This window comes from Megalops cyprinoides, chromosome 23 (genome assembly GCF_013368585.1).
Source record: "Megalops cyprinoides isolate fMegCyp1 chromosome 23, fMegCyp1.pri, whole genome shotgun sequence".
Classification (NCBI taxonomy): domain Eukaryota; kingdom Metazoa; phylum Chordata; class Actinopteri; order Elopiformes; family Megalopidae; genus Megalops; species Megalops cyprinoides.
The window spans coordinates 3,080,323-3,106,428 of NC_050605.1; the positions used below are offsets into that span (position 1 = coordinate 3,080,323).

Here is a 26,106-nt window from a genome sequence, read left to right on the forward strand (position 1 = left end):
ATATAATAAATAAAATGGATGCACAACACCTTTGAGTTGAATAGTAAACTTGTCACAGTAATACTTCATTCTATGAGGGAATTATCAAACTAAAAATACAATTATAAATAATTATCATAAGGGTTTTCGGGCCAATTTTGCGTAGATTGTCCGGCGTTAGAAAGTTTGTTCGCCCCAATAATTTACCAACAAGAAAGGATACTGTCGTTCCGCGGAGGAATCTTGATTAAGAGTTCGCCAAGATGCTGTCAGCGTTCCTGTTGGCCGTGGGCTACTTCGCATGTCAAACGAGACTTGGGCTGGGATGCCAGCTGCCCACGGAGTGGAGACCGCTCAGCGAGGGCTGCCGAGCGGAGCTGGCGGAGATCATCGTGTACGCCAAGGTGCTGGCCATCCATCAGGAGGCGTACAGCGGCAGCCTGTACAACTACCTGCCCTACCAGTACGAGGGCGCGGACGACGGGCTCTTCTACACGGCGGAGATCGAGCTGCAGTGCGACCAGGCGTGGGGCAGCATGCTGGAGGTGCCCGCCGGCTCGCGCCTCAACCTCACGGGACTGGGCTACTTCTCGTGCCAGTCGCACACGGTGTTGGAGAATTACTCCTACATATTCTTTCTCAGGTGAGTGCGCAACACGTGGACAAATATACGTATATTTTATAACTTTTTTTCTTGTACTTCAAACCAGAGAGTTGAGTCATACGAATAGAAACGGCCAGCAGAGAGAAAATACGTAAAAAAAAATACATGAAAGAAACTGCGTGACAAATGTTGATACCGTTTTAGGGTCTGTGTTCTAGGACTCTAGTCATACAGGACTCGTCCGAACAGGCATCGTGGCAAGACCTTGCACCACCACGACAGTAATTGCCCTCATTACATGCGGATCCGAAACATTTGCATTCAATCACAAAGGACTTGCTAATGGACACATAAAAGTCAAAGTTTTCAGTTTGTGCAGGCCAGAGTTTTTCAGGTAAATAATGTGGTTGCCTTGCCTGAGATTTTCCGTCTCTGTCACCTGATCCACGGAGAGGGTGTCCAGAATACGCCTATCACCCAGGCAGGTTGCTTGTCCTAGAAATCGGAGCTTAGAACTGCGCCCTGGCCCTCTCTAGATAACCTGTTTTCCTTTCTCTTGGTTAATAAGAAGTTATACCTGAACAGATTGATAGTCTAGAGTCACAGACTAGTCCACTAGGATGTAGATTCATAGGCGAGAGTCGCAGAGCTTGTGCCCCAAGCTAATATGCAGCGTAGACACCTCCACTATTGATCATGTGGTTGTGTTTTGATACAATCGCGCGTGCTTGACGCAGCCTATCTTTTCAGTTCTACAGGGGTCAAAGGCCACAGCAGACTCATGGTTATTGTCTGAGGTCACAGTTCACGGTAGAAGCACCAACATGCTCAAGTATAGTGACTAAGGACTTCATATGTTTTCCATTAAAAAGCATTATTAATCCAACTGCAGATACACTTCACTGCCTTTCTGCATCCTTTGTTTTGGATCTTCTGTTTCCTGGCCAGTTCCTTCAGCCAGACAGCTGTAGCCATAACCTTTGATCTGATACTGAAAGGTATTGCTTGATTGGAGTGGAGTGGTAAGGAGCTGGGCTCATAACCCAGAGGTTGCCGGTTCTGTTCCACGTTGCAGCGCTGCTGTTGTGCACCTTTGAACAAGGTGCTTAACCCAGAGTTGCCTCAGTAAATATTCAGCTGTATTAATGGACACCATGTATGAATTGTAACCTGTGTAAGTCACTCTGGATGAGAGTGTCTGCTAAATGACAATTTTGTAACGCAGCAATAGCACTAAAAGAAATGCGACAACCATGGTTTGCTTCAATTCCATTTCAGGTCAGAAGTCAGAGAATGCACTGAAGTCCATTTTATGAATTGAACGTTGCCCATTTTCTATGAAGATTAATTAATTGAATTCTAGTTTATTTCCTGAATTGACTGAATTGAACCAGAATTGACCCCTCTGGTGGCAATGTAAACTTACTCTGTCCTGTTGACTGCTTTCTTGAAATGTAGTCCACAACCCTGAGTCAGCCTCTTGACCTGTGACCAACAAACTGCCATAAAAAACAGGCTATGGATAGAACATTTTATTCTTAATCTACAGTATTGGGGGATGGGGGGGATTAATCTGTGTAATCTTGTGTAATACACTTTGAGTGAGGGAGTTTTATGTCAGTAGCTCTTTTATGTACTGTAAGATCTGGCTTTGTACAGAACAAGCAGCAATGTCCATGCAGAGTTCTGCTCACCAGTGGCCTCAATGGCTGCTCTAGAGTAACAAGAAGTGTTTGGCTCTTACAGGATGGATGAAAACTACAACATCTTGCCACATGGAGTGAACTTCCAGGATGCTATTTTCCCTGACACACTGGAAAACCGGAGAACCTTCTCCAGCCTCTTCCAGTTCTCCAACTGCTCCCACGGCCAGCACCTCCAGACCTTCAGCACAGATTGGGAGGCCCAGGAGGACAGCAGGGTAAGACTGCTGTCTATTCCACCCAGGCTGCACCATGCCCTGGACAGAGCGCTCAGGAAACTGGCAGGATGCGTAAGGCCTCAATGCAGTGGTGAAGGTCAACATTTGTATCCAATGCCATTTTGGCTAGTCATTGAACACAATACATAGAGTGTGTGTTGGGCTTCCTGAATGGATATTGTATGAATATTGCATTGCATCTCCCATGCACACAAACATGCTTGCAGTCTCCCTCTCCCCCATACTCAGATACATTCATGAAAGCATGCATGTATGCTCTCACATACGTACACACGCATGCACAAATGTACACACACCCATGAAAGCACATACAGGCACACACACACATACACACATATTCACAATCTCTCTCACATACACAGACAAATTCACTCATACACACACTTACATGCACATATTCACAAACTTTTCTCACACTCCCACACATGCATAAAAATGGACTTCCACCTGTGTTTCAATTACATTGAGTCTATTTCGTGTGTGCACCAGCACAGGTCAACATAGGAATTCCAGAAAAAACACACACACACACACACAGAAAGAGAATAAAAGGAAAGGAAGGAAAAGCAAAGGAAAGTAATGAGAAGGACAGGAAAGGGTTCTCCGTTTTGGGGCAGCTGGGTCTATAAATCCAGGCGGCCTTGTAAACGTGTATGCTTCACTGGTGGCCGTGCAGACGTGTAATGGTGGAGTGCTCCATGCCCCCTCACCTGCAGAGCCACGGCTGGAACACATCACATTCCCCCTTTTCCGTTCCGGTTGCCCTGAGAGACGGCAGGTGCCGACTTGCTCGCTGCTCTCCAGATGTCTGCGGATAATAATGCTGAAACGAAGGGGAAGTGGTGAAATCATCACTCAGGGGTCCTCTTTAGATGGACAGGCCTGGTTCTTTGTCATGCTGATATTGCTGCAGTCTTTGCATTACATTACATTACGTTATTGGGATTTAGCAGACGCTCTTATCCAGATTGACTTAAATCAGTTACACTTTTTTTTTTTTTTACAATGCTATCCATTTATACAGCTGAATATTTACTGAGGCAGTTGTGGGTCAAGTACCTTGCCCAAGGGTACAGCAGCAGTGCCCCAGTGGGGAATTGAACCGTCAACCTTTTGGGTGCCACACACACAGGTTAATGAATTTCCTGTGCTACGCATGTGCTAATTTCCTGTGCTAATTTTTGAATTCTCTCTGCTACACATGTTTGTTAACTTTGCCAGACTGGAGAAGTCACACAAATCTACAGGAGGCAGAGTTGACTTCAACTGACTCTCATTGATATTCACATGTAGTCACTTTGCAGACTACTCTGCAGACTTATCCAGAGTGACTAACAAAGCAACACTAGAAACAGAGCATAGAATAAGGTGACATGAAAAACAGCACAGGAGGCTACAGCTACTGAATATGGAAATTAGGGGTGTGTGCACAGTGGTAAGGAGAATGGGGGGAGGTGGTGAGGTGTGTGTGTATGGGGATGCAGTGCTTAGGAGTGAAGACGTGTTTTGGGTATGGTGTATCTATGCAAATGAGGTGTGTGTGGAGGTTAGGGATGTGTGTATGGTTGTGTGGAGGTGATTTATGTAGGACGTGCATATGGAGGTGAGGTATGCGTAGAGTATTATGGGGTGGTTACAGCGCTCGTTTGTGTGCACTGTAACCCCCTTCCCTCCGGGAATCTCCCCACAGCCACCTGTCCTGCAGAAGTTCTCTTTTACGACTCGTCTGGCCGTAAAACACAGCTGACACAAGCGTCCCAGGCTTCCATCCTTCTTTTCATCTGGGAGGGTCATGGAGAGAGGCACAGTGCAAAGAACACACACATACTCCCACGAACACGCACACACACGGTAATTACAGCTGCCAACAGACAGGGATTCATAGATGTAGAGAAAGGCTCTTGCATCAGCACTGGTAGGGGGGGGGTCCTTTCAGAAAAGATTAAATACCCCCCAACAAACCCATCTCTTGTCTTTTGTGCACCCTCCTAACCCAGCTTCCACTTCCCTACACCCTCCACCCCTCCCTCCTTCAGGACCAGGCGATCAAGGGACACAGCGACCCCTGCTGGCCGGTTAATGGGGCCGACCATAATCTCATAGCACTGGGGGGGGGGGTATGAGGGTTGAGCACAACTATAAATCAGGCTGTAAGTGAAAGGCATTTGGGCAGGACTCAAAAACAAGCAGAACGCCAAAGCCAAAAGGGAAAACAGACACCTCCCGTCCAGAGACCGTCCAGCCCCTCCATCCGGGGACGAACCAAACTCTCACGCAATTAAGGCCACGCGCAACAGCACATCAAAAGGCCCCCTGTGCATTTAATCTCCCCGCTGAGATTGGTACGGCCCCCGCGTCTTACGCAACACAGACACAGTTATCTCGAATAAGTGCTTAAACAGTCTCACAGCTCTCTCGTTAGTTTGACACATAAAACTTTCCTCATCAAACAGACCACCAGACAGAGAAAATGCCATAATCCAATGAATGTGACCCATTTTATGCATGCACTCCCTCTTTGCCCTGGACCGGTGTGTCCGCATACCTTTTCATTAAGTCTGCGATTATGGTGCACAGTGGGATAAGTATATGAAGACACCAGAGATAGGAAACTCCATCAAACCTGCCCTCAAATTTGGGACAGCCACTGCTGTTTCCATCTGCTGACCCTAAGTGAACACTAAAAGGGGTCAACATTTTTAGAGATGCAATTTGGACAGTCATCTACCGTCGATCTCCAATGACTCATTTATCCCTGAAATGGAAGCACACAGGTCTTTTTTTTTTTGTTTTGAATAGGATGGTTGAAATTTTTGTCAGCGATAGTTTTTATACAACAAGCCTTCTCCTGCATGAGAGAGCCATTCCCAGCTGGTTCCGTGAATCATCCTTGAGCATTTGTGCTGTTAGGATTCCAAAATGTCTCCCTCTGACTGGCTGAAGTAGCTGTTTGTGGTGCTCTACTCGTTTAGACAGCGTTCTAAAAGCCAGTACCTGCACCGGCATTCCACAGATTGCGAAACCGACTCGCCTCACTGTACAATGATTAACACAGAAGCAGGAGATTATTTCCAAGCGACTTGCGAGTCAAAATGGATTGGGGTCCTCGGGGGCTCAGGGTTGAAGACCTCCTTGGTTGGGGCAGGGGGCACTTGCACAACTGCAAGGGGGTAGCCAGACGTGACAGGGTGCAAACGGCATTCCGCCGCCCTTCTGATCTTGGTGCAGACTGCGCAACGTGTGAGCGTCTCTTCACGTCCCCGGGACCGGGCTGAAGGGGGGTTATAATCAGGTGGAGGTCAGAGGTTAAAGGCTCACTTGAGGGAGCTGCGCTCCTCTTTGCAGGCTGAAAAAATGCATACTCTTCCAGGTGGCGGGAGATCTGATGGCGATGCCCCTGTCAGGACACACTGTTTATGAGGCCTCACCGCTGCGGAGGAGGAAGCAGGCTCATTGCAGAAGCCTGGTGGCTCAGTACCACAAAAAATAGCTGAAATAAAGCAAAAGAGATGGCTGAACAAATTATTTTTTTATGTTTTATGGAAGCAGAAAATGGTAAAAACACAAATGACACGCACGCCCCAAATTAAACAGTGACAGCCAAGTGCCTTTGAGCTCCGCAGCGACTCCGTGGGTGGGTTATGTACGTCATCCTCTGTCAGGCGTGACCTGCCGCACAGTGATGCTTTTCCAGGCCAGGAGAGTCTGAATGAAAAACGCAATTTACCGTAACTGATCAGAGAGACCACTGCAGACAGAAAGAGAGACTGAGACAGAGACGGAGAGAGTCAGGCTCACTGACCACGTCCTAACAATTAAAAAAGGTAGACACAAAAAGACACATCTCCTCCTGCACTGTGTAATATAATCAAAAATAAGACATTTATTTAAACAAAAATTCTCCCAATATATCAATCACTTAAATTTAATGGAAAACTGCAAATCCTGCCAAGGGAAGTATCGACAGCCCCACTAGCAGTGCAGTAAATTTCTGCCTGCTGTAGCCTTAGGGACAGTGAGTAACAATCAATTATTATTAATTCATTTATAGCCCATTTAATCTTTATATTATTTTTGGTTTAAGGAATTTGCTTCAGATTTGCAGCCATTATTTTGCCATCATATTATATTACATTCTTACTTTCAATTCAAGTGTTGTATGTTCGTATGCGTGCATATTTATGCATGTATGTATAAGTGACTATTATATGCATTGGCAGTATTTACAAATATTGTTTGCCAAGTAAGCACATTTGAATTGAATTGAATTGAATTGAGCTGAATTGAATAGAGAGAAAGAGAAAGAGACAGAGAGATGAAGAGAGAGAGAATTGCTTTGGCAACATGGTGAAATGTTTTGAAGAACCATGCCAATAAAGAATGTTTGAATTGTATTGAATTGACAGGGAGAGAGAGATGGAGACAGACAGAGAGACACAGAAACAGAAAGAAATTGATGCAGAGATAGAGGCAGATGGAGTCAGAGAGAGAGAAAGGGGGGGGGGGCAGAGAGAGTTAGGGAGACAGAGAGAGAGAAATGGAGAGAGACAGAGACAGAGACAGAGCCAGAGAGTAACATGCAGGTGATAATGAGTGCAGGCCCTAACGGGGGTCAGTCATTACTGCACACTCGCCCCAGATGGAGGCGATTACGATGCTATGACAACGCGGCGCTTGGCTGGGAAATGCAGAGATAACGAGCCTCGCTGAATTCTGGTGAGCAGCTTTCCTGTGGGAAAGCAGGCGTACCGAAGGAGCCTCGAATCACACGCCCAAGGCAACGGGTAACGGCGGGGGGTGGGGACCTGGCGCCCTTCCACACCACCGTGGCTGCACGCACCCGCCGTTATAATCAACTCCAACGCTCATTTTTTCGCTCGAATTTCTCGAATGCCGCAGATTAAACCTCATTTACTCATGGAAGGGTTTCCGAGAATGTCGCACGGATCCGCGGTCGCATGTTCCTCCTGAACGTCTGCATTCTGGAACTTGAACCGCAAGGAACGGGGCAGGCCCCCCTCCTCTGTTGCCTGGAATGTAAATGAATGGAGTTTTTTCCCTCTTTTTTTCTGTGAGGGGTTTAATTTAGAGAGCGAACATTTGGCAGAGGAGAGCTCCTTTCACCTCAGTGAAAGGTTTAGCCCGTATTGGCTCCCTGGATATTCTGAACGCAGATCCGCACCAGAGCTTTTCCACTTTTTTGGAGACAGCTCTTTGGTGGCTTTCACGACTGTGCAGAATAGCCTTTGATCTTTAAACAGAAATGTGGGAGAGGAAATTAATCTAATTTTGAGTTTCGCGTGTTAGAAACTAATTTCATTTTGCAGCTGAAAGGAGAATAAACTCTTGATGAATCTGCAATGCAATTCAAGCTGAGGACAAGAACAGTATGACTTTACAAAGAGCTTGTTTATAAGGCAGGAAGAAAGCCATACATTTCTGAAACGCGGACAGATTCCTTAATTTTAGATGAAGGCAGAGTACAGATGTGTAAATCCTCCATGCCCTAGATGAGTTTTCCTCTCCTCATGCAAGATATTTAAAGTCTTATTTGAGGCATATTTCACTGCCTCAAATGATCATATTTCCATTGAAAAATATAAAACCATAGGAATAATCTACCTTTTTCTAATATTTGTGACCAAATTTCACACTGAGGTGCTTGTTTGGCCATTTTGTCATCAAACTTTTGCTTTTGGTAGAACATGCAGCTCTGCCCAATTATCAGTGTTCTGCTAATTGCAGCAGAAGAGGGGTGGGTTTTTTTTTGTGCATTTACGGCTTGGCACAAGGTCTGCTCTCCAGTCCTGTCGGCATGCGATAAGAGGGATGGCTAATGCCAAGGGCAGCCCAGGGGCACCCCGGGCGATTTCCCACAGTTCCCAGCATGGAGCAAGCCGCAGCCCGGGCCAAGGGAAGACAATCCTCTCAGTGTCTCCCAGCAATTTGCTGATTCTTACTCTCACTCAGATAATGACTTGGCCCCCGGGGGGGACGGAGGAACACGATTTTGGGACGTTCCTGTTACTCCCATTTCGGATAAGCGCCGTTGGATGATAAACATTCAACATGCCCCCCCCCCCCCCCCCCCATGCACAGACGTTCGGCGGGTCACCTCTGCGGCAAAGCACTTTTTTGACAGACGACAAAAGCGAACAGAAGCTCCCTTTAAAGCATAGGATTCACACTCAGGTCACCAGAGACGGTCGAGCGCAATCTGGCCACATGAGTTATTAAAGTGTCTCATGACCTCAGGAAGCACAGACTTAAAGCAGGCCTACATCAAGCAAAGTTTATATCTCTCTCTTCCCTGAGGGAGGGTGGTTTCTCAGCGTTCTCCCTCTCACACATCCAATGAATCACTTTTTTTTCACGAATCCCAAAAAGATGAGGTGTCTGTATTCCACGTGGAGTTCAGCTGGGGAGAAGTTGTCTGTCTGGCACATTCAATCTACCTTAAAAATCCTCCCTTCATTATCTGGTTTATGTTTTTCTTTCTCTTTTCTGTATTCGTTTTTCTTTCCTCCTGTTGTGTCCTGCTGTAGTGTAGTGCGTCTGCTCTTTTGTTGGCAGATTCATTGTGTAAAAAAGAAGACACTGAATAAAAAGGCATGGTCTGAATGAATTGGGTGAGATGAGCAGGGTGTGTACAGAGGGATTCCCATTGAAATGCCTGACCAGGGTAGACTGGACTCTCTCAAACCGGACAATGGCAGTGTAACTGAAAAATACACCAAGAAGGACAAAGGACTGAATCAGATTAAATGCGTTTGTTCTTTTTCTTCAAAAGATTTGTAGTCTTCCCATAATTCCCCTGTTAATTACCTGTGTATGTGATGGCAGTGCCCAAATTCCCAAAGCTTATTTCAGCACTAACACTCTGCAGGGATTACGCACACAAGACAAAAGGCTGAAGCTCATTTTCTGGTTCACTTTATTGGCTTTGCATTTGCCTTGCAAGCCAGAGTGACACAGGCAAAAATAACCATTATGGTTCAGATTAACTTGGTTTATTTTACCTTACTAATGAATGTCGTCACAAACCGCACTCTAAATTGCCTAATTAGCACAAGACTTTCGACATGATAGCAAACCTCATAATGACAACTGGGCATTAAGACAATTACATTGTGTCAACCTTTGAGTCTGTGGAGACATTTACACATTTCCTCTGTTAATGAACATCAGTTAATGAAGCCACTAAGCACCAACCTCATTTATAATGAAGTAGTTAATGAAACAGATTTTCATAACCAAAATAAATCAACTTTGTTTGTGTATATATATATATATATATATATATATATATATATATATATATATACATATAAACAATACGTTTTTAGTAATATAGTCATTTGAGCAAACAAGCAGCAGTGACTTTACTGACAAGCACTTTCAAGATCATCACAAAAGGAATGGAGTCATACAACGTGGGCTTGATTGCAATTAATCAGGCCATATCCGCGACAACTCCAGAGGTGGGACCCTCTGCTGCATGACCCCAGTGGCACTGTCAGGCAGGGAGCTGTGGAACAATGGCGTGCCTCCGACACTTGACACTCTCAAAACGCCGCCACAGACATCATGACGGCTTAATCCCCTCACTGTGAGGCTGCAGAGAGGTTGCGTTAAGGTTGTGGTGAGGTTATGCGTCAGGCAGCCTGTTATTTCTGACCCTGTGTGGTCCTCCCACGCTCCCCACACGCAGCGGCGAATGACGGCACGTCATAGCGGCTCACAGCTCGCGCGTAAACGAGTGAGAACCCTGCTGCGTTTCTCCTCTCCTTTCTCCTCCTGCTGCGATCTCCTGAGCCGACGGCTTAAGAGGTCACGTGACTCTTGTGAGAATTCTGTGCACGTGACCCGGGCCTCGTTTTTTCAAGGGAGGCCTGACCTCGATCGCTTGCAAAAATCAGACAAGATTAAGTCAATACTTTGGCCTTCCCCACTGACCACAGGTTACAGAGCCATCCCTGACCCCACCCCTCCTGAGTCTCCCTGGAAACGGCCTGATGGCCCCCCGACAGACACGCAGGAAGCTGTAGCAGGTCAGGGATTGGTGATCCACGACAGGGGGCTGACGCTTTGATTCAACCCGCACCCCCCTCCCTCCGCCGTGCCCCCACCCCGTGGGGGAACACGCCCCCCCTCCTGGAATGCGGGGCTGCAGGGGGAATTTCATTTATCATGCCGATGGCTCCGTCTCTTCTCCGCGTGGGGGGAGATGAAGTGGTCTGGACTAGCAGACCTGGCCCTGGAAAAACCAGTCTGTTTTTAGACGCATTCCTGTATGTCCATCATTGTATCATTGTGAGAACATCATGGTTTTGCCAGATGCATTGCAAGGGATACTAACCATGCCACTTTTTAACTTTGCTAGCAGAGGAAAAGAATCATATAGCATGTACATTGTAACATAGCAAAACTGTTTTGTGGCTAAAGGAACCTAAGTTTGTTATGCTCTGTTCAGCATCAAGATTACATGGGTAGAGGATGGTTCCAATGAGCGAGAAGGCGGCTTGGTTGTAGGTGGAGCCAATGCATGGGTTAGTGTATAGGTGCAGTAATATTGGTGGGTGGAGCCAAATGTGTGTATAGCCAATGTGTGAGTGGAGTTAACATGTGGGTGTGACCAGTGTGTGGGTGGAGCCAATGCATGGGTGGAGTTAATATATGGGTGTAAATAGTGTGTTGGTAGAGCTAATGCATGGAGGATGGAGGATTAGGCTTGAGCTTTGACTCTGGAAGCTATTACTGTCCAGAGGGGTGCATGCTGGTCGACCCCAGGGTCACTCATTTTGGGTCCCCCAGCCTGAGGGTAGTCCACACAGACATCCCGAAATTCCTCTCAAGAACAGCTAATGACTGCTTGGGACATTGGTGCTCTTCCGTTTGCCCTCCCTCCGCCTGTTTACTGGCCTGCAGTCAAGCGGCTCTGAGGGACAGATCTTAATTAGATTAGCTTTTCCCCCTCCACCATTCACCGCAGAGCCCATGTTGTCCGCTCTCATTGTGCCGCTCACTCTGAGCCCTCGCGGAGCGGGCCCGAGTTCCTGTGCGAAACGGCTCAGGAATTTGAGCGGTAATAATCCGCGCAGCGCTTTGTTCTGCACTCCTGTTTCCAGGGAGCATTCTTCCCCGACACCTGTTACAAACTGTCCAAACATCTGCTGCCGTTTTCTTGGAGGGGGCTGGCCGGGGCAGGGGTGTAGCTCCTAACTTTTTGGGTTTAATGAATCCGTGCAGAGCGGGCTGGCAGTGAGCAGCAGGCATGCGAGGTCAGGGAGAGCCAACGGGGCTCATTTAAGCGGCTGCAGCGGAGAGCATACAGAAACACACAACGCAGCCTGCACTGTTCCACATCAAACAGCTTTTTCATGGAAAAGGTAAAGTGGTTAAAGGGAATAAAGGGAATTCATTTTTTATTGTGACTGATGTTGTATGACGTTGTAATTACATTTTATTTCCTTTGCGAATTAAGTTGTTTGACACCTTTGCATGAACGATTACCTACATTTTCAACTTTTCCTACTGAAGCGGGGGAGAGAAGCTTTAACAGATTGACCTGTCCTTTCCAATCCCCTCACACAGTGCACCTGCAGGAGTCGAATAATGTTCCAGCCACCTGCGTGGATTTATGGAAACAGGTCATATTCTGGAAATGCAGTTTCAGGGGCCCTGTGCAGGATCAGTGCTGAGGAACATTGATGATCCATGCTGGGGAACATTGAGGATCAGTGTTAGGGAACAGTATGGATCAGTGCAGTGGAGCATTGACGATCAGTGCCAGGGAGCGGTGAGAAACAGTGCTGAGGAACATTAGGGATTACTGCTGGGGAATGCTGATGATCCGTGGGGGGGGAACCGTGAAGATCAGTTTCAGGGAACAGCATGGAGGTACTACATGGTCCAAGATAATACATGGTTAACCTGAGCTACAGTCACACATAATACTCTACTTTATCATTTCGGTAATGGTTTGACATGCTGCAGTATCATAGTAATGTAATGAGAGCATGATGTGCTAGATAGGAACTATACATTGATGAGACAGATAGCTGCCTCACTGGGCCACTCGGTCCAGCACAGGCAGAGTGAGGAGTCTTTCAATAAGAGCAGTTTTTGGTTTTCTCCCATTGAACACCATTCCTATGCCAGTGGGGTACACTTTCAAACCCCACCCACCCATTCACCCCTACCACTCCCATAGGGGAGCAGGGCAGACATGAGCAGTGACATTCTCCAGCCAGATCTGCAGCACTAATTAACACAGAGGCATTTAGATTTGGTTTCCCAGTCAACTGTGGCTGATGGAGAATGCACAGAGCTACCTGCAGGTGGTGCTCCTCCTAATTTCCAGCTGCCATTTAATTCCGCCTGAGCAGAGGGTTTTGAGGAGGAGCTGCTTGTTTACTGAACCTTATCTCAGTTCCTGAGGTTCTCATAGCCACCGTGAATGATTGCGCGTGAAAGCCGCAAACATTGCAACTATGCGAGACTTCTGTTTCAAACCTCCCACAAAGGAATTTCACCAGCAACGGCCAGTCTCTCCGCTCGGATGTTTAACAGCCTGTCAGAATGGATTTTCTGTCTGCGTGAGCGGGCGGCAAGCATGAACAGACACTCGCCACGAACCACACAGATTAACAGCCAGCAGGAACAGTCCATCCACACCAGTCAGATACCTGCCCCAGCAATGACGAAGCTTTAAGCCTGCTGTTAGTCATCACTGCTGCTGTCCTGTGCTGTCTGAGAGAGAGGTCCTGGAGAAGGACGTGTCTGTCCATGTGTGTGCGGCCTAACTCTGGGCACTGTTTGTCATTAGAGAAGAACCTGGAGTTATGCGGAGCACAGGTGTCATGTTTAAACAGAGCTACACATTTCCCCCTGTGGTGCCCCCCCCCCCCCCCCCCCCCCCCCCCTTCCCCGGCCTGGTCGATGACATCATCTGGCCTGGCCAGTGACATCATCATTCTGAGCACAGACATTCCTGAAGTGCTCTCATTGTGGCTCTGTGTGCTTCAGGTCAGAAGCTTGTGGTTTGAGGGACTCCATATTTGAGGAATTTATATGAAGCTTGTAACCTGTTTGTGACCTTGTTCCATTTGTGACCGCAAGTGACCCTGAGTTACCGGGGTGTTTCCATGGCGGCCTGACCAATCAGACAGGTGCATAAAGGGAGCCAATAGATGGAAAGATGAGGACTGCTTGTCTGTCTCAAAGACCGTGGTGATGGTGCGTTCCTCCTTCAATCAGATAAAACCGCGCTCTTGAAGCGGGCCAATACATGATATGGCACACAATCTCAGATAACGCACAATGAAAGCATTCCACTGTCCTGGCATTGCCACAAGCCTGTCAGAGCTACTCAGTAATGAATGTTAAAGCTCCCAATATGGTGAACACATTGCAACAAGACGGGCTGGAATCTGTAGACAAACCCTAATTCAGATGGCCTGAAATACAGTGTCTAGATCAATCCCATGTGTGAACATGACAGGAGGATGATGAGAGGAGCCTGCCCTAATCCAAAGAGACAGGATCTCACACACACACACACACACACACGCTCACACATACACGCATGCACGCACACACACACACACACACACATGCTCACACATACACGCACGCACACACGCACACACACACACACGCACACGCTCACACATACATACACACACACACATATACACACACGTACACACATACCACACATCCACACACACATACACACACTTGATATGCATCTAGATACACACATACATATATCCAAATGACTTCCACACACACAGAGAGGAACTTAATCGTGTATCTGTTCGGCCGCAGAGCTTCTTCATCAGGTGCAATGTGGTCATGACTCAGCAGCTGATCACCCGCTTTGATCGGACCCTGATTCAATTAGAGCGCAGCAGCAGCTGCAGCTGCGTAAGAGCTCGCTGTCTGGGGCTGACTCATTAACAGGTGCTCATGCTTGGGGAGGAAACCCCGGGGGGGACGCAGCAGGGGCTCCCACGGTGAGACAGCCATTTCAGATGGCCAGAGTTCAGCCTTTGAACTGAGACTGTTTTAGACTAATTAGCGTACACAGGCAAACGCTGGACCGATGGCGGTTGAGACAGATGAACCCCCATCAGGGAGGTAAGGAGAGGCTGTTTTCACAGGTGGGCTGTCTGCTGGCATTTTTGCGGCACGCAGTCCTCGTACAATAGCTACGATACCCTTTGCCAAAGTCGGGTTCATATTCCCTCGTCGGAGTTTCTGCAATACACTCCTCACGTATAAGTGCTCTAGACACCTGAAATGCTGGGAATGGTAAAAATACCAGGCTGTGTGAAATTCAGTCAGTGAAATGTTTTCATTTCAGGTTGTCTGCTGGGGCTTTCTTTTAGGTAGCCTATAGTCTGAAATTTCACCACCTGTGAGGAAATTAAATAGTTACACGACAGGTTTCTGACAACTGTATATTATCATATCATTTAACTGCACAAAAAACACAAATGTGTTCAGTCTTCAGTTCAAAAATCTTTTAAACCAAGTCAAAAACGAGTAAAACCGTTTTGACTCGAGAGGGACTAGACTTTTTCAGTCATGCTCACTAATACATCCATATACTGTAACATTTGATTATGAAATGCATGTGTTCATTGATTGTGACAGTGTGTATTCACTGTGGGAGGCAGATGTAGAAATGGACTGTCTCTAGTGGAGTTATTGGATTCCATGTCTTGTCCTGTGGATTTAGATAATTTACAACATGACCTCTGGCTGTCAGCGCCCTCCCCTCAGACTCCACCAGCCGTTCTCACCCCCTCAGGGCTATGCCTTGCTCCCCCCAAATGCCCGGCGTGGCCCTTGGGGCAAACTCCCCACCCCTAGTGTTAGAGGAGCCGCCTCACCACCGACGTGGAAAATCCGGGGTCCCTCCACCAAGCGAGATGAAAGCAACCGTCCGCCCGCTTGTCCGGGTCAGAGCGAGAGGGAGTCCCCCGACAGCCCTCCGCATAAAGAGGCGCTGACCCGATTTAAAACGAGGGGCACGACGCAGTGACCCCCGATGAGAGGGGTAAGGGGGGGAAGCGGGGGAGGAATGTGTGTGTGTGTGTGTGTGCGTGTGCATGTGTGTGTGTGCGTGTGCATGTGTGTGTGTATGGGGTCAATCGAGGGAGAGAACAGCACCAGGCTTTGTGCGGGGACCCCTGTCTCTGTGAAAGCAGGGGTCCCATTGTGGGGCAGAGGCTGCTGGTGACGACACACCTCTCGCTCACCCCGTGGGACCCGGGGGTACCCCCACAGTTGGGTTCCGCCTATTCCCACACACCTCCCCCCCGCCCCTCAACACGAAGCGTGTGACCAGAACACGAGAGCGGGGGTCCACCCCATCCCACCTCATTAAAAACAAACAGGGGCCCCAGTCATGTATCTGTTCCGGCCATGAACGCACTGTTTCGGCGATGGACGCACACCCCAAAATAACCCCCAGCCGGAGATATCTAACGAGCCCGATGGTTTGCTCGGCTAGGAAAAAGGTCACCAAGGGGGAGGCGCGCAGCAACCCACAGTTAGCTGTCGTTAAAAATCGGGAGGGGCTGACCCTTTGACACCGCGTTAACAATCAATCTATTAAAACAACATGGAGGCATATTCCTCTCACACTCTGACCCTCCCCCTCTCTCTTTATCCATCTCTCTTTCCCTCCTTCCCTTTTCTAAATTATGTGTGTCACACTCCCTCTTCTCTCTCTTTCTCCCTCTCTCATATCCTTAATATCAAAATGAGCTTGGTGTCTTGGTGTCTCAATTATTGTATTGGCTCAGTTCTGATTATAAGACCCTTTCGCAGAACTTTTTAGAGAAGTAGAGAATTTAATACATTTACCAAACTGCACCAAATATTGAAACCAATTTCAGTCAATGGGAAAAATAAACATTTGTAAGTCAGTTCAATCCTCCACTACATTACTTGCCCACAGTCAATGATTAAGTTATATACCACAAGTCACACAGTGCATTATAGGACAGCCAGTGCTGATTTGTGGAATTACCCACTCTCAAACTGACAATTTAGCAGTTGATAGGCACTTTATAAATACTTGAGCGCTCTGGCAATTGTCATGTCACTTTTCATAGGGAATATACATATTTTGTTTTTGCTAAATATATAGATATTTCTGGTGGCTCATTTTGTTTAAAACCTTGTTGTTGGGTTACAAATACACGCTGTGATGGGCTGCTGACACCCTTTGTGGCGAGAAAGAAAACATTTTTCCCCATAGAGATGCGAAGTGTGTGAGATGCTGGCTAGTAATTCCTAATGGCCCACGCCTCATCACCGTACTCCCCACACGGTTGCAGGATGGTGTTGCCGTGCGGTGAGCTCGATGATCAATTAGCAATCCCAGGGGAAAAGTTTTTTTTTCCCCATAAATTCTGAGTGAACACTCGCTAACATGTTGGCCAATGGCGCCACCTTTAGCCACTGCGCATCACTTTTAGCAAGTTTTATTAGGCTGTGAATGTAATTAAACGTATAGTTTAATGATTAACTCCACCTTATATTCAGGCAACTGCAGTGTTACCATGGCAATATTAAAAATTATGGTCCTCGGTGATACAACATGAACGACAGCAATAATAAACAACTAATAATGACATGTTTGTACCAACAAATGGATTGATTTAATGTATGTGTGTATGCTTAATGTATGTACGTTTACCGCTAGCCCCTGCTCTTCTGTGTGCTTTGTTGCTGGTTGGCTTGTAAGAAGTTCGGTTCTCTGAGGTCTTTATTTGGTGTTTTTTCCTGCCTCCCCCGTTCCTCCCCCCGCAGCTCCTGTGCTCGTCGGTGCAGCTGGCGCTGTTCGAGGAAGAGGAGCGTGCGAGGAAGCTGCAGGAGCGCGTGGCGCAGCTGGAGAGGCGGAACCGGCAGCTGAAGGAGCGTGTGCGCAAGGTGAAGCGCTCCCTCCGGCAGACGCGCCGCAAGAGCCAGCGCGCCGAGACCGACAACCGGCAGCTGCGGGAGAAGCTGGCGGCCGCCGCCCGCCAGTCCGGCCGCCACCTCAACGCCGTCGAGCACGAGGACGCGCCCCGCGTCTTCATCCGGGGGTAGCGAGCGACGGGGGGGGGGGGGGGGGGGGGGGCTGGGGCGCCAGAGGAAAGGAGGAGGGCTCCCAAAAATACCTCCCACGTCCCTGGCCGGATCCCCCCAGGTCCTGGACTTTTCTCAAAGGCTGCTGGGCAGTCTCTCGCTCTCCCTATCTAAAGACTGTAAGAGTCTCTTATAGGGTAAAAAAAGTCACAATCCGTTATGCCTTATTTTTATGTACACTAGAACGTGATGTCTGTTTGTATGCTGTGGAGCTAATGTAGCCTACTGCCTTTCTCCTCGTTAGAGAAGATAATTGTTCGGTCATACATTCAGTGGCATTAAAGCTTAACAGATCTTTCTGCTTTCAAGATTGGAAGTGGCTGACACCTCAAATACATGCACAAATCTCTCTATACCAACATTTTAATACCTTCATGTTAATAACATATTAAAGGGTGGATACATGTTTTTACACATATCATAATGACAATTGCTTTGTAAAAAATCCTTCGAAGTTTTTACTCACCATCTTTTTTTTTCTTCAAAAATAAAACTTAAAACTTTTTTTTAGCCAGGATTTAGTCTGTACTAGGAATATGAATTTTGCCGTTTCTTTCCCATAGCTATCTCATAAACTGAGAGTTTAAAAGCAAATAGTCTTGTTTCGCTTCACTCTGTATGCTAATATAAAGAATCACTGCACAGGAATACGAAAATATGTTTTCTTAAGAGATGGCCAATTCTGTTTTTACTTGTCTGTGTGAGGGAATAGAACTACGACTCCCACGTATATGAATGAATGTATGCATGCGTGGATGAAGTTTTATCTTGTTAAAGATGTTTGACTGGTCACGTGGCACAATCACCTGTCGCCATGCCAACCGTTGCAGCTCAATATGAAGATGAGCAGCACATTGAAGACTTCATTAATTGGCGGATTGCGACTTTTACCAATGTTAAATGCAAATGTCAAGTACTGATTGATCATACGAGGGCATAGTTAACAGAGACATAGTAAAGCTAGAATTTATGTTGTACATATGCATGACTTTCATTTATGTTTTGTACACTTAATTGGTGATCGATCACTTCCAGTCGATCTGTGTCCACACTCCAGCGCCAATTGTCATTTACGTTCCTTACTTGTAACTTGTAAAGCGTCGAAGTGTTAGTCTGTTTGTTGGTCAGTTGTCCTTTTAAGCTGATTGGTTTATACTCATGTACCTGGTGGTCACTTGACACCCCGTGTGTATACCGTTGATAGGTGTGTGAGTCATAACGAGACAGATAAGTAACAATAGGTGTGTAGATATGTACCAGCGCTGAACATTTAAAAATCTGAATTATTGTAGCTCTGATGTAATATGCGGCTAAGGGTGAACGGCACGCAGAATGGTTTGCCATTTAAATGACATTTTTTTGTAAATGCGTTGAAAATCGGAAGTCATTGTAATAATAAGTCTTTATCACTCCCATTATTGGAGTTAAATACCACCTTTATGAATACAATGTGAATAGGTTATATTAATGTTTTGTGGCGAAACCCGCAGGTCAACTCGACCTCGTTCGGGGGTGATTGGCTTCCCGGTTGCTAAGCGCTGGTTCTGATCGTCAGTGCAAATCCTTTAGGGGCTCTCCGAGCGGGTCGAGGCGAGCGCAACAGAGCTTTATTCGGTGCTTTTTTCACTCCTGGTCACGTATTTCATTAAGTTAAATTAAACTGTGCTCAGCGTTCAGTCTCCGCGCACACGCGTGAATGCGAGTTCGCTTCACTAATCTGTCTTGTTATTTTGGCGACTGTTTCTAGCCAGATTTTTTTCAATAAAAGTCGTTTTTTAACAATCCATGTATATGAAGAGGAAGTTATTTTAAAACGTTTCCTGCCTGAGGAGGCATTGGCCAGCTGAATAGGCAACCCTCAAAAAGTGATGATTGCTGTCATGTCAACATGGTTAAGGTCTGTTGCTCTTGGTGTCAAAAACTGACATGTTGTGAGTGTGAGATTCAGACCCGGTCATGCAGGCTAAAACTGGCATAAAATAACATGGCAAGACGTGGGTTGGTGGAGAACTTAGCTATCTATCAAACTGAAAAGTAAGTGAAGAGTAATACTGAGGGAGGGACACAAGAGATTATAAAACCAATAAACTGTAGTGTGTGGAAGTCTGCATTAGAATGTGGCACAGACACCACTGCACTTCGGAGGAGCTCTAAAGACAGCAATGAGAGGTGGCCCATGTTTCAATTCTGTTCTGAAATACAACTCATCCCACCACTACCCTGGGTTCATTTGACCAGTATGAAAGAGTGCCCCCTGCTGGTCAGCAGAGCCATGGATCTCCCCTAAGGTCTCGCATCCTTGCACTGGCACAGCCAGCGCTCGCCTGGCCTCTGACAGCCTACAGAAGCGCAGCGTTCGCTCTGGCAGGAATTAAATCAAATCCACGACAGACCTAATTACAGACCTGATGCACTGAAGTGGGGTCTTTACGTGTCAGAGAGCAGCAGGTTCCACCCTGGCGATACTGCAACCTCTAATTGCACTGAGTTTATATTACTGGTCAGAGAGCGAATCAAGGTTTTGATTTAATTGGGTGCTGGTCGACAGGACTGTAAATGCAGATTCTGAATCACTCCTATCATCATAAGACACCCACCCCCACCCCCAATGGCTGACTGTGGTTTTGTGAAAAACACCCTGTATGACAGAGGGAAAGGGGAATGAGTTCTCACTATAACAGGTCTGCTTCTGACACACATTGTACACTGAGAAAAAAAAAACAATTTCCCAGCTGGAGGGATGTGTGTGTAGAGCTGGATAATTCTTCCTGTAAACTTTACTCCACCAGCATCACAGCCAGCTATCAGACTGCTTAATGGGCTGGGCTCAGCTCAGACTCTGACTGTTAGAGCCCAGGATACTGAGCTTAAGCAAATTTGACAGCATACTTAATAGACCCCAACTGGTGTGACCCCCCTCCCAGTTTAGTGCATTTATCCCAGTTATACATATGTATAGAAGGCATGTTGGTGTCACTATCTCTGAGAAACAGTTCTGGATTGTGAATTTCATTCATTATGACTGCATAATAATTCCCCCTTTGGCTGGCTTTTACTGTCTGCCCTGCACATGTGGTCCTTCAGTAATTCTAGTCCTGACTGTCAGAGTGAATTGTGAAGGCTCTCCTCTGCTGTCATCTGTCTTGCTATTTCCCCGCTTTTCATTCCACCATTGGAACCACCAGCTGAGTGGCAAGCTGCGCTCACAGCTGCACCTCCCTGCACCTGCGGGTTTTCAAACTATAAGCCACTGCGCCACAGAGGAACTGAGAGTGAGCAGCACATCCTCCACTAACAATAATCTGGGAACCTCCACGTGTCTGGGGAGCCACTAGGGGGTGCTGATACAGGAGTGAGCCTAGGAGCCATACCCAGCGTAAGCCCACCCTCACCTGCTGGGGTGAGTCCAGTTACGTCCAGCTGGCATGGGCTCCTGGTTGCGGCTAGTGAAGGATGCTGCTAAAGATACAGCTTGGAACTGGTGATGCGTATGCATGCACACATGATGGGCTGATAATGCACGCAAAGCAAGTGCCTTTACTGAGTGAGCTCAGACGTTTCCTGTTCGATTTTGTGTCTCATCACGGTTTTACTGCTCTCACCTCAGAAACAGCTAAAGGTCTGTGCAGGCCTGAAATCGAAACCTGAGCCTAACATGACCCGCACAATTATAGCCTGAGCTGAACCTGGGAAAACAGTGCACTATACGGTGAAGCAAGTCTGTACAAGTAAAAAAATGGGAAAATTCCGCTCAACGGTCCAACAAAACAAACAGTACGGGAAAACGGAAAGACGTTCTTCCTGCCTAAAAAAGTAAATAAATAAATCCTCCATTCGAGCTTGTTATGTTCGGTAGCCTTAAAAACATTAATTTCCTTGGTATGTATGTCATTCATTCAAAATGAGATGTTAGCCTAGATTTTAGACAGCAGTGCTTTCAAAACTTGACATCCAGACACATTGAGCCTGACCTGACCCGAACTGGAGTGCCATAATGCAAGTAGGGGCTTGAACCAGTCTGAACCCGGCATATTTTGCCATGTCCCGTGGGGTTTGGGTTGAGTCGCAGAGCTTTAGAAATAGTCTCAGCTCAGCAGGAGTAAAATTTGATTGTGTCCAGGAGCCAGCAGGCCGTATCGGACAGGACCCGAGCTCAGAAAGGAGGTTGAGGGAGCGAAACTCGATATCTCCGTGGGAGCGGCTGCTGCTGTGGACGGCGGGGAGGCCGCTGATGTCATACTCATCCTTTCAGAGCAGCCATATTGGAAGATATCAGGATAAAGCGCCGGAGGCCATGTAGCAATGGGTATGACTGTTACTGTTTCTCCAAGCAACGACATCAACAAACTCAGTGAATTACAACACCCTTCCTCATTCCAGCAATGATAATGGGCCAGGTTGCCACCCCCCCCCCCCCCCCCTCCACCACGCAGTGTCCCCCCAGTCACGAATAAGCTTTAGATATATTGTTTTGGCTTCCCCCAGCTGCACTCCCTGCCCGACCCTGCCCCTCAGCCAGTGGATCAGCAGTGGGTCTGGTCCCTCAGAGTCTGACTGGCACTCTCTCCAGCGCCACTGAGAGGGAAAGAATCCCGATCTGCTTCCTGGTTACCGTTGCCATGTTTTTCTGCCTGGATCGCACCTGGCGTGGCAGAGAGCAGAGGGAATGATTGATGGGCCCTCTGTGGAAGGTGAGGTAAGTCCCCAGGGAATTCGGGACAGGAAACAGTGGCACAGACTGCGAGATCCGCTGCCAGGTTTTTCGGTCTCCATCTCGGAGGGGAGCGGATCATTGGCAGGTGCATGTGGAAGGTTTGAGTGAGAGATGAATGTTACATCATCACTTATTCGCTTGGAGATGTGCCTTACCCAAGGGGGGTGACTAACTTTACTGTTCCATCTGTATACATTATGTAACCTGCTTGTACAGTTGGGGTTTGTGAAATTGAAGGAATGATGGATTTACTGTATGACCACTGCTCTACGCTGCTGCTCTGATCACTGCTCCACACTGCTGCCCTGACCACTGCTCTACACTGCTGCTCTGACCGCTGCTCCACAATGCTGCCCTGACTGCTGCTCCACACTGCTGCCCTGACCGCTGCTCCACACTGCTGCCCTGACCGCTGCTCCACACTGCTGCTCTAACCACTGCTCCACACTGCTGCCCTGACCGCTGCTCCACACATCCACAATTTAATTCTTCCCTCTGTCACTTGCATCACTGACTTCAATAACTCATAATTGTACAACAGAAATAGTGCTCATTGGCACATATGTGTGAAATGATTTAAGGCCAGCCCATAATCTTAAAAATGCAGTTCTTGTTATATTCACAGGACCCTCAGAATGGGAAAAACATTCGGTTGCTCCATTACAAAAGGTCATTAGGCCAAATGGAAGGCTACACTGTTCCAAGATCAGAGCCTAATGACATAACCACAAAATCGGAAACCTGACAGAAGTCATTTTACTGCTTCGATTTTATTCTCAGAATAACCTCTCCTCATTGTCATGCGCATACATTTGTCTTGATTGCTGATGCCCACGGTAACAGGAGGAAAACATAACACCGATGAAAAGAACGGAGGCAGAAGCTAGCAGTGAGGCAGGACACTGCTGAGTGTCTGTGCTCCATCCAATGATATCTCAGACCTCTCCAATTAAAACATCTACCATAAACATGCAGGCCAGCCCACGCCAGTATATACAGCGAGCTATTATTCTTTGCGTGTGGACATCCTGTTCAACAATACACGTTCGGTTCTACTCCATGGGTCCGCTTCCTGTTTTTATTCACCTCTTTATGCTTTATGTAATACAACTGATAATCACCGACGTCCTGCCCGTAGTGGGTGGATATGATTGCAGAAACTTCTGTGCCATTAGCATAGCTGCAATCAGAGTCTCCTCATGTCCCATCACTTCCCACTCTGAGCTCGGCATTTACTGTGCATTTGTGATGTTGCGCTTCTCGCCTGTTAACCAAGGGTCAGACAGAGAGAGACCAAGAGTGCAGTTTCACAGAAAGACGATCTGTTCAGAACAGAGAGATCGCTTTTGCAAGTGACTCTAATGTAATGGGAAACAGACAGAGAGAGAGACGAGATAGAGAGGGATAGAATGGGCAAGTTTTTGACATCACCGATACTCTCTGAACCAGGGATTACACTGATCCAGCCACTTGGGTTGAGTGTCTAAGCAGTAAAAAGAGAACACATAAGCCTATGGTATACACATCCCTGCAGATCCACAGGGAGTCCAACCCTCAAGTTCCAGAAGCTGCAAACTTTCGAACTCTTAAACCTTTGAGCCCTTGAACTTGAACCCTCATGCAGCTTGTGATGCTCTACACTAACATCACAATGGCTGTCGCCTCCAAGTCCTTCCCCCATGTCTGCTGAACCATGCTTTGCAGGAAGGCATCCAGGTTCGTTCCTGACCAAAGCAACGCTCACCCCGGGGGTTAACGGGCTGGGAAAGCCATTATACAGAGAGGGGGACCCTGTTATAGCTGGCTACCATGGAGATTTCAGCTGAAACAGGCGCATACACACAGACACAGACAGACAGACAGACAGACAGACACACACACACACACACACACATACACACACACACCTGTCATGGCACTCAGCACCTGAGAGAGAGCGAGAGCCCTGGCTTACAGGGAGCCCAGCACTTCTCCTCAGTCTGGCTCAGAGGTGGCCATTCTGAGGCCTGTCCGCGAGACCGCAGCATTCCTGAGCTCTGAATAACTCCTGCTCGGTTCAAACATTACATAACCGAGCGGCGTGGTTCAACAGTTACATAACCAGAGCTGTGTACACGCGGTTCGCCTTTCAGCCGAATTCCGGAGAGCGGGGCGAACAATTACCAAAGGCCCCCGGAAGGCTGCATTAAGCACATAAAGGCATGAGCATGCAGTGCTGTATGAGCAGTCAAAATAAACACTTTGAAAAGGTCACAAAAAGTGTCATTTCAGAGGGAGGGGGGGACATTTTTGTTGTCACCTCATTTGACAGGAGAAATAAATGAAGCATTTTCTTTTCCCTTGGAGGTTGGTGTGGAGGAGCAGGATATCAGCGACCGAATCCAAGAGCAGTGACCATGAAAGAGATGCATGAAACCAGACCAATAGACCGATTACCAATCAGTCCCTGTCGTAGGCCTGCGGCACTGTCCCAGGTTCGAACCCATCAGGACAGCCAGTCCCAGAGCCGGTGATCCGGCAAGGGACAAAGCTCGAGCCACCAGTGAGCCTTAATGGGTTTATCCAATTGGCGGGTCGTTAAAGTTTTAACGAGCCCTCCTTCCTTCCAAACACAGCTGTTCCCAACCAGCTCTGATACCCAGACAGAGAGGTGCAGTTGCACAATAGCGCTGAGGTCTGTTAGGCCGAACAGGCAAATCTCCTCTCCCTCATTCCAAATCCTCACGTACAGATCAGAGGAAAACTGCTCTTCCTTGTTCTGCTGCCAGCGAGCAGGGAGGAGGGGTGTTCGGTATGGGCAGCGGCTTCAGTTTCACAGCACACGATCAGGGTGCCTGTGTGTGTTGCATGTATAGATATGTCTCATGCTGAGAGACTGTAGATCACCGTGTACTTTATCACAGGGTGGACAAACAGGGGTCCTAGTGTAAAAACTTATTGGTTATTGAAAACTGAAACTGAAGGGGTACTGGGTGAGAGCCATCTTCTATAGAAACAGAAATAAATCAGGTTTTTACACACACACACACACACACACACACACACTCATTCAAACATCCTTATGTAGATCGACACACATACACTCACAGACTGTCTAAAACACTAATATGTTTAATCTTTCCGAGAAACAATCCCAGTGATGTTATTTTTCCCTTTGAATACGCTGCAGGGTACAAAGTCTTCGCAGAACTCAGAATCTTTCATCTGAAGTGGAGTTCTAGTTTCATCTGAGCTTTGTTTCTCTGAAATTGAGCAGCCAGTCCTAACATCACCTGCAGACGGCTATCACCCTTTCTGCAGGGCAGACCCTCCTTTCTGTCTCTTGTCTCTTCCTGCTTGCTGGCTGCTGGTTCAGGGCAGGACACAGCCACCATTCCCTCATAGCAAGCATCTTTACTCTGTCTTCGCAGTTCCCTTATAACATCTGGATTAAAGCTGTGAGCCCTGAGCCACATGGCAGGATGAATTAATGACAAGCTCTGGGGGATGTTAAAACAGATGTTTCATATGGGGAGAAGTCCTCGAGAGGAGGGCAGGAGGCTCATCTGCCTTCTCTGGGCTGGTGTTCCCTGATCCAGGACCCAACACTGCCTAAACACAAGTCTAACGGGACCCAACACAGAGACCCAATAATTCCCAACACTACCTCAATACTAGCCCAACACTACCCAATACTAGATAAATACAAACCCAACGCTACCTAATCGCAGGCTCAAT

General features: G+C 47.4%; 1 protein-coding gene across 1 annotated transcript; it reads left to right on the forward strand.

Annotated features, from left to right (window-relative positions):
• Positions 1 to 242: 242 nt before the first annotated feature.
• ccdc3a (coiled-coil domain containing 3a) lies at positions 243 to 17,636 on the forward strand. Its single transcript, XM_036518400.1, has 3 exons — positions 243 to 622; positions 2,330 to 2,504; positions 17,358 to 17,636. The coding sequence occupies exons 1-3, from the start codon at positions 243 to 245 to the stop codon at positions 17,634 to 17,636; spliced, it is 834 nt and encodes a 277-aa protein (XP_036374293.1).
• The last annotated feature ends 8,470 nt before the right edge of the window (positions 17,637 to 26,106 follow it).

Bases quoted from the DNA above. Each gene is read 5' to 3' on its own strand.
- ccdc3a (XM_036518400.1), top strand. From the start codon at position 243: ATGCTGTCAGCGTTCCTGTTGGCCGTGGGCTACTTCGCATGTCAAACG. The intron at 623-2,329 runs GTGAGTGCGCAA...TGGCTCTTACAG, and splicing joins TCCTACATATTCTTTCTCAG to GATGGATGAAAACTACAACA. The intron at 2,505-17,357 runs GTAAGACTGCTG...CTCCCCCCGCAG, and splicing joins AGGCCCAGGAGGACAGCAGG to CTCCTGTGCTCGTCGGTGCA.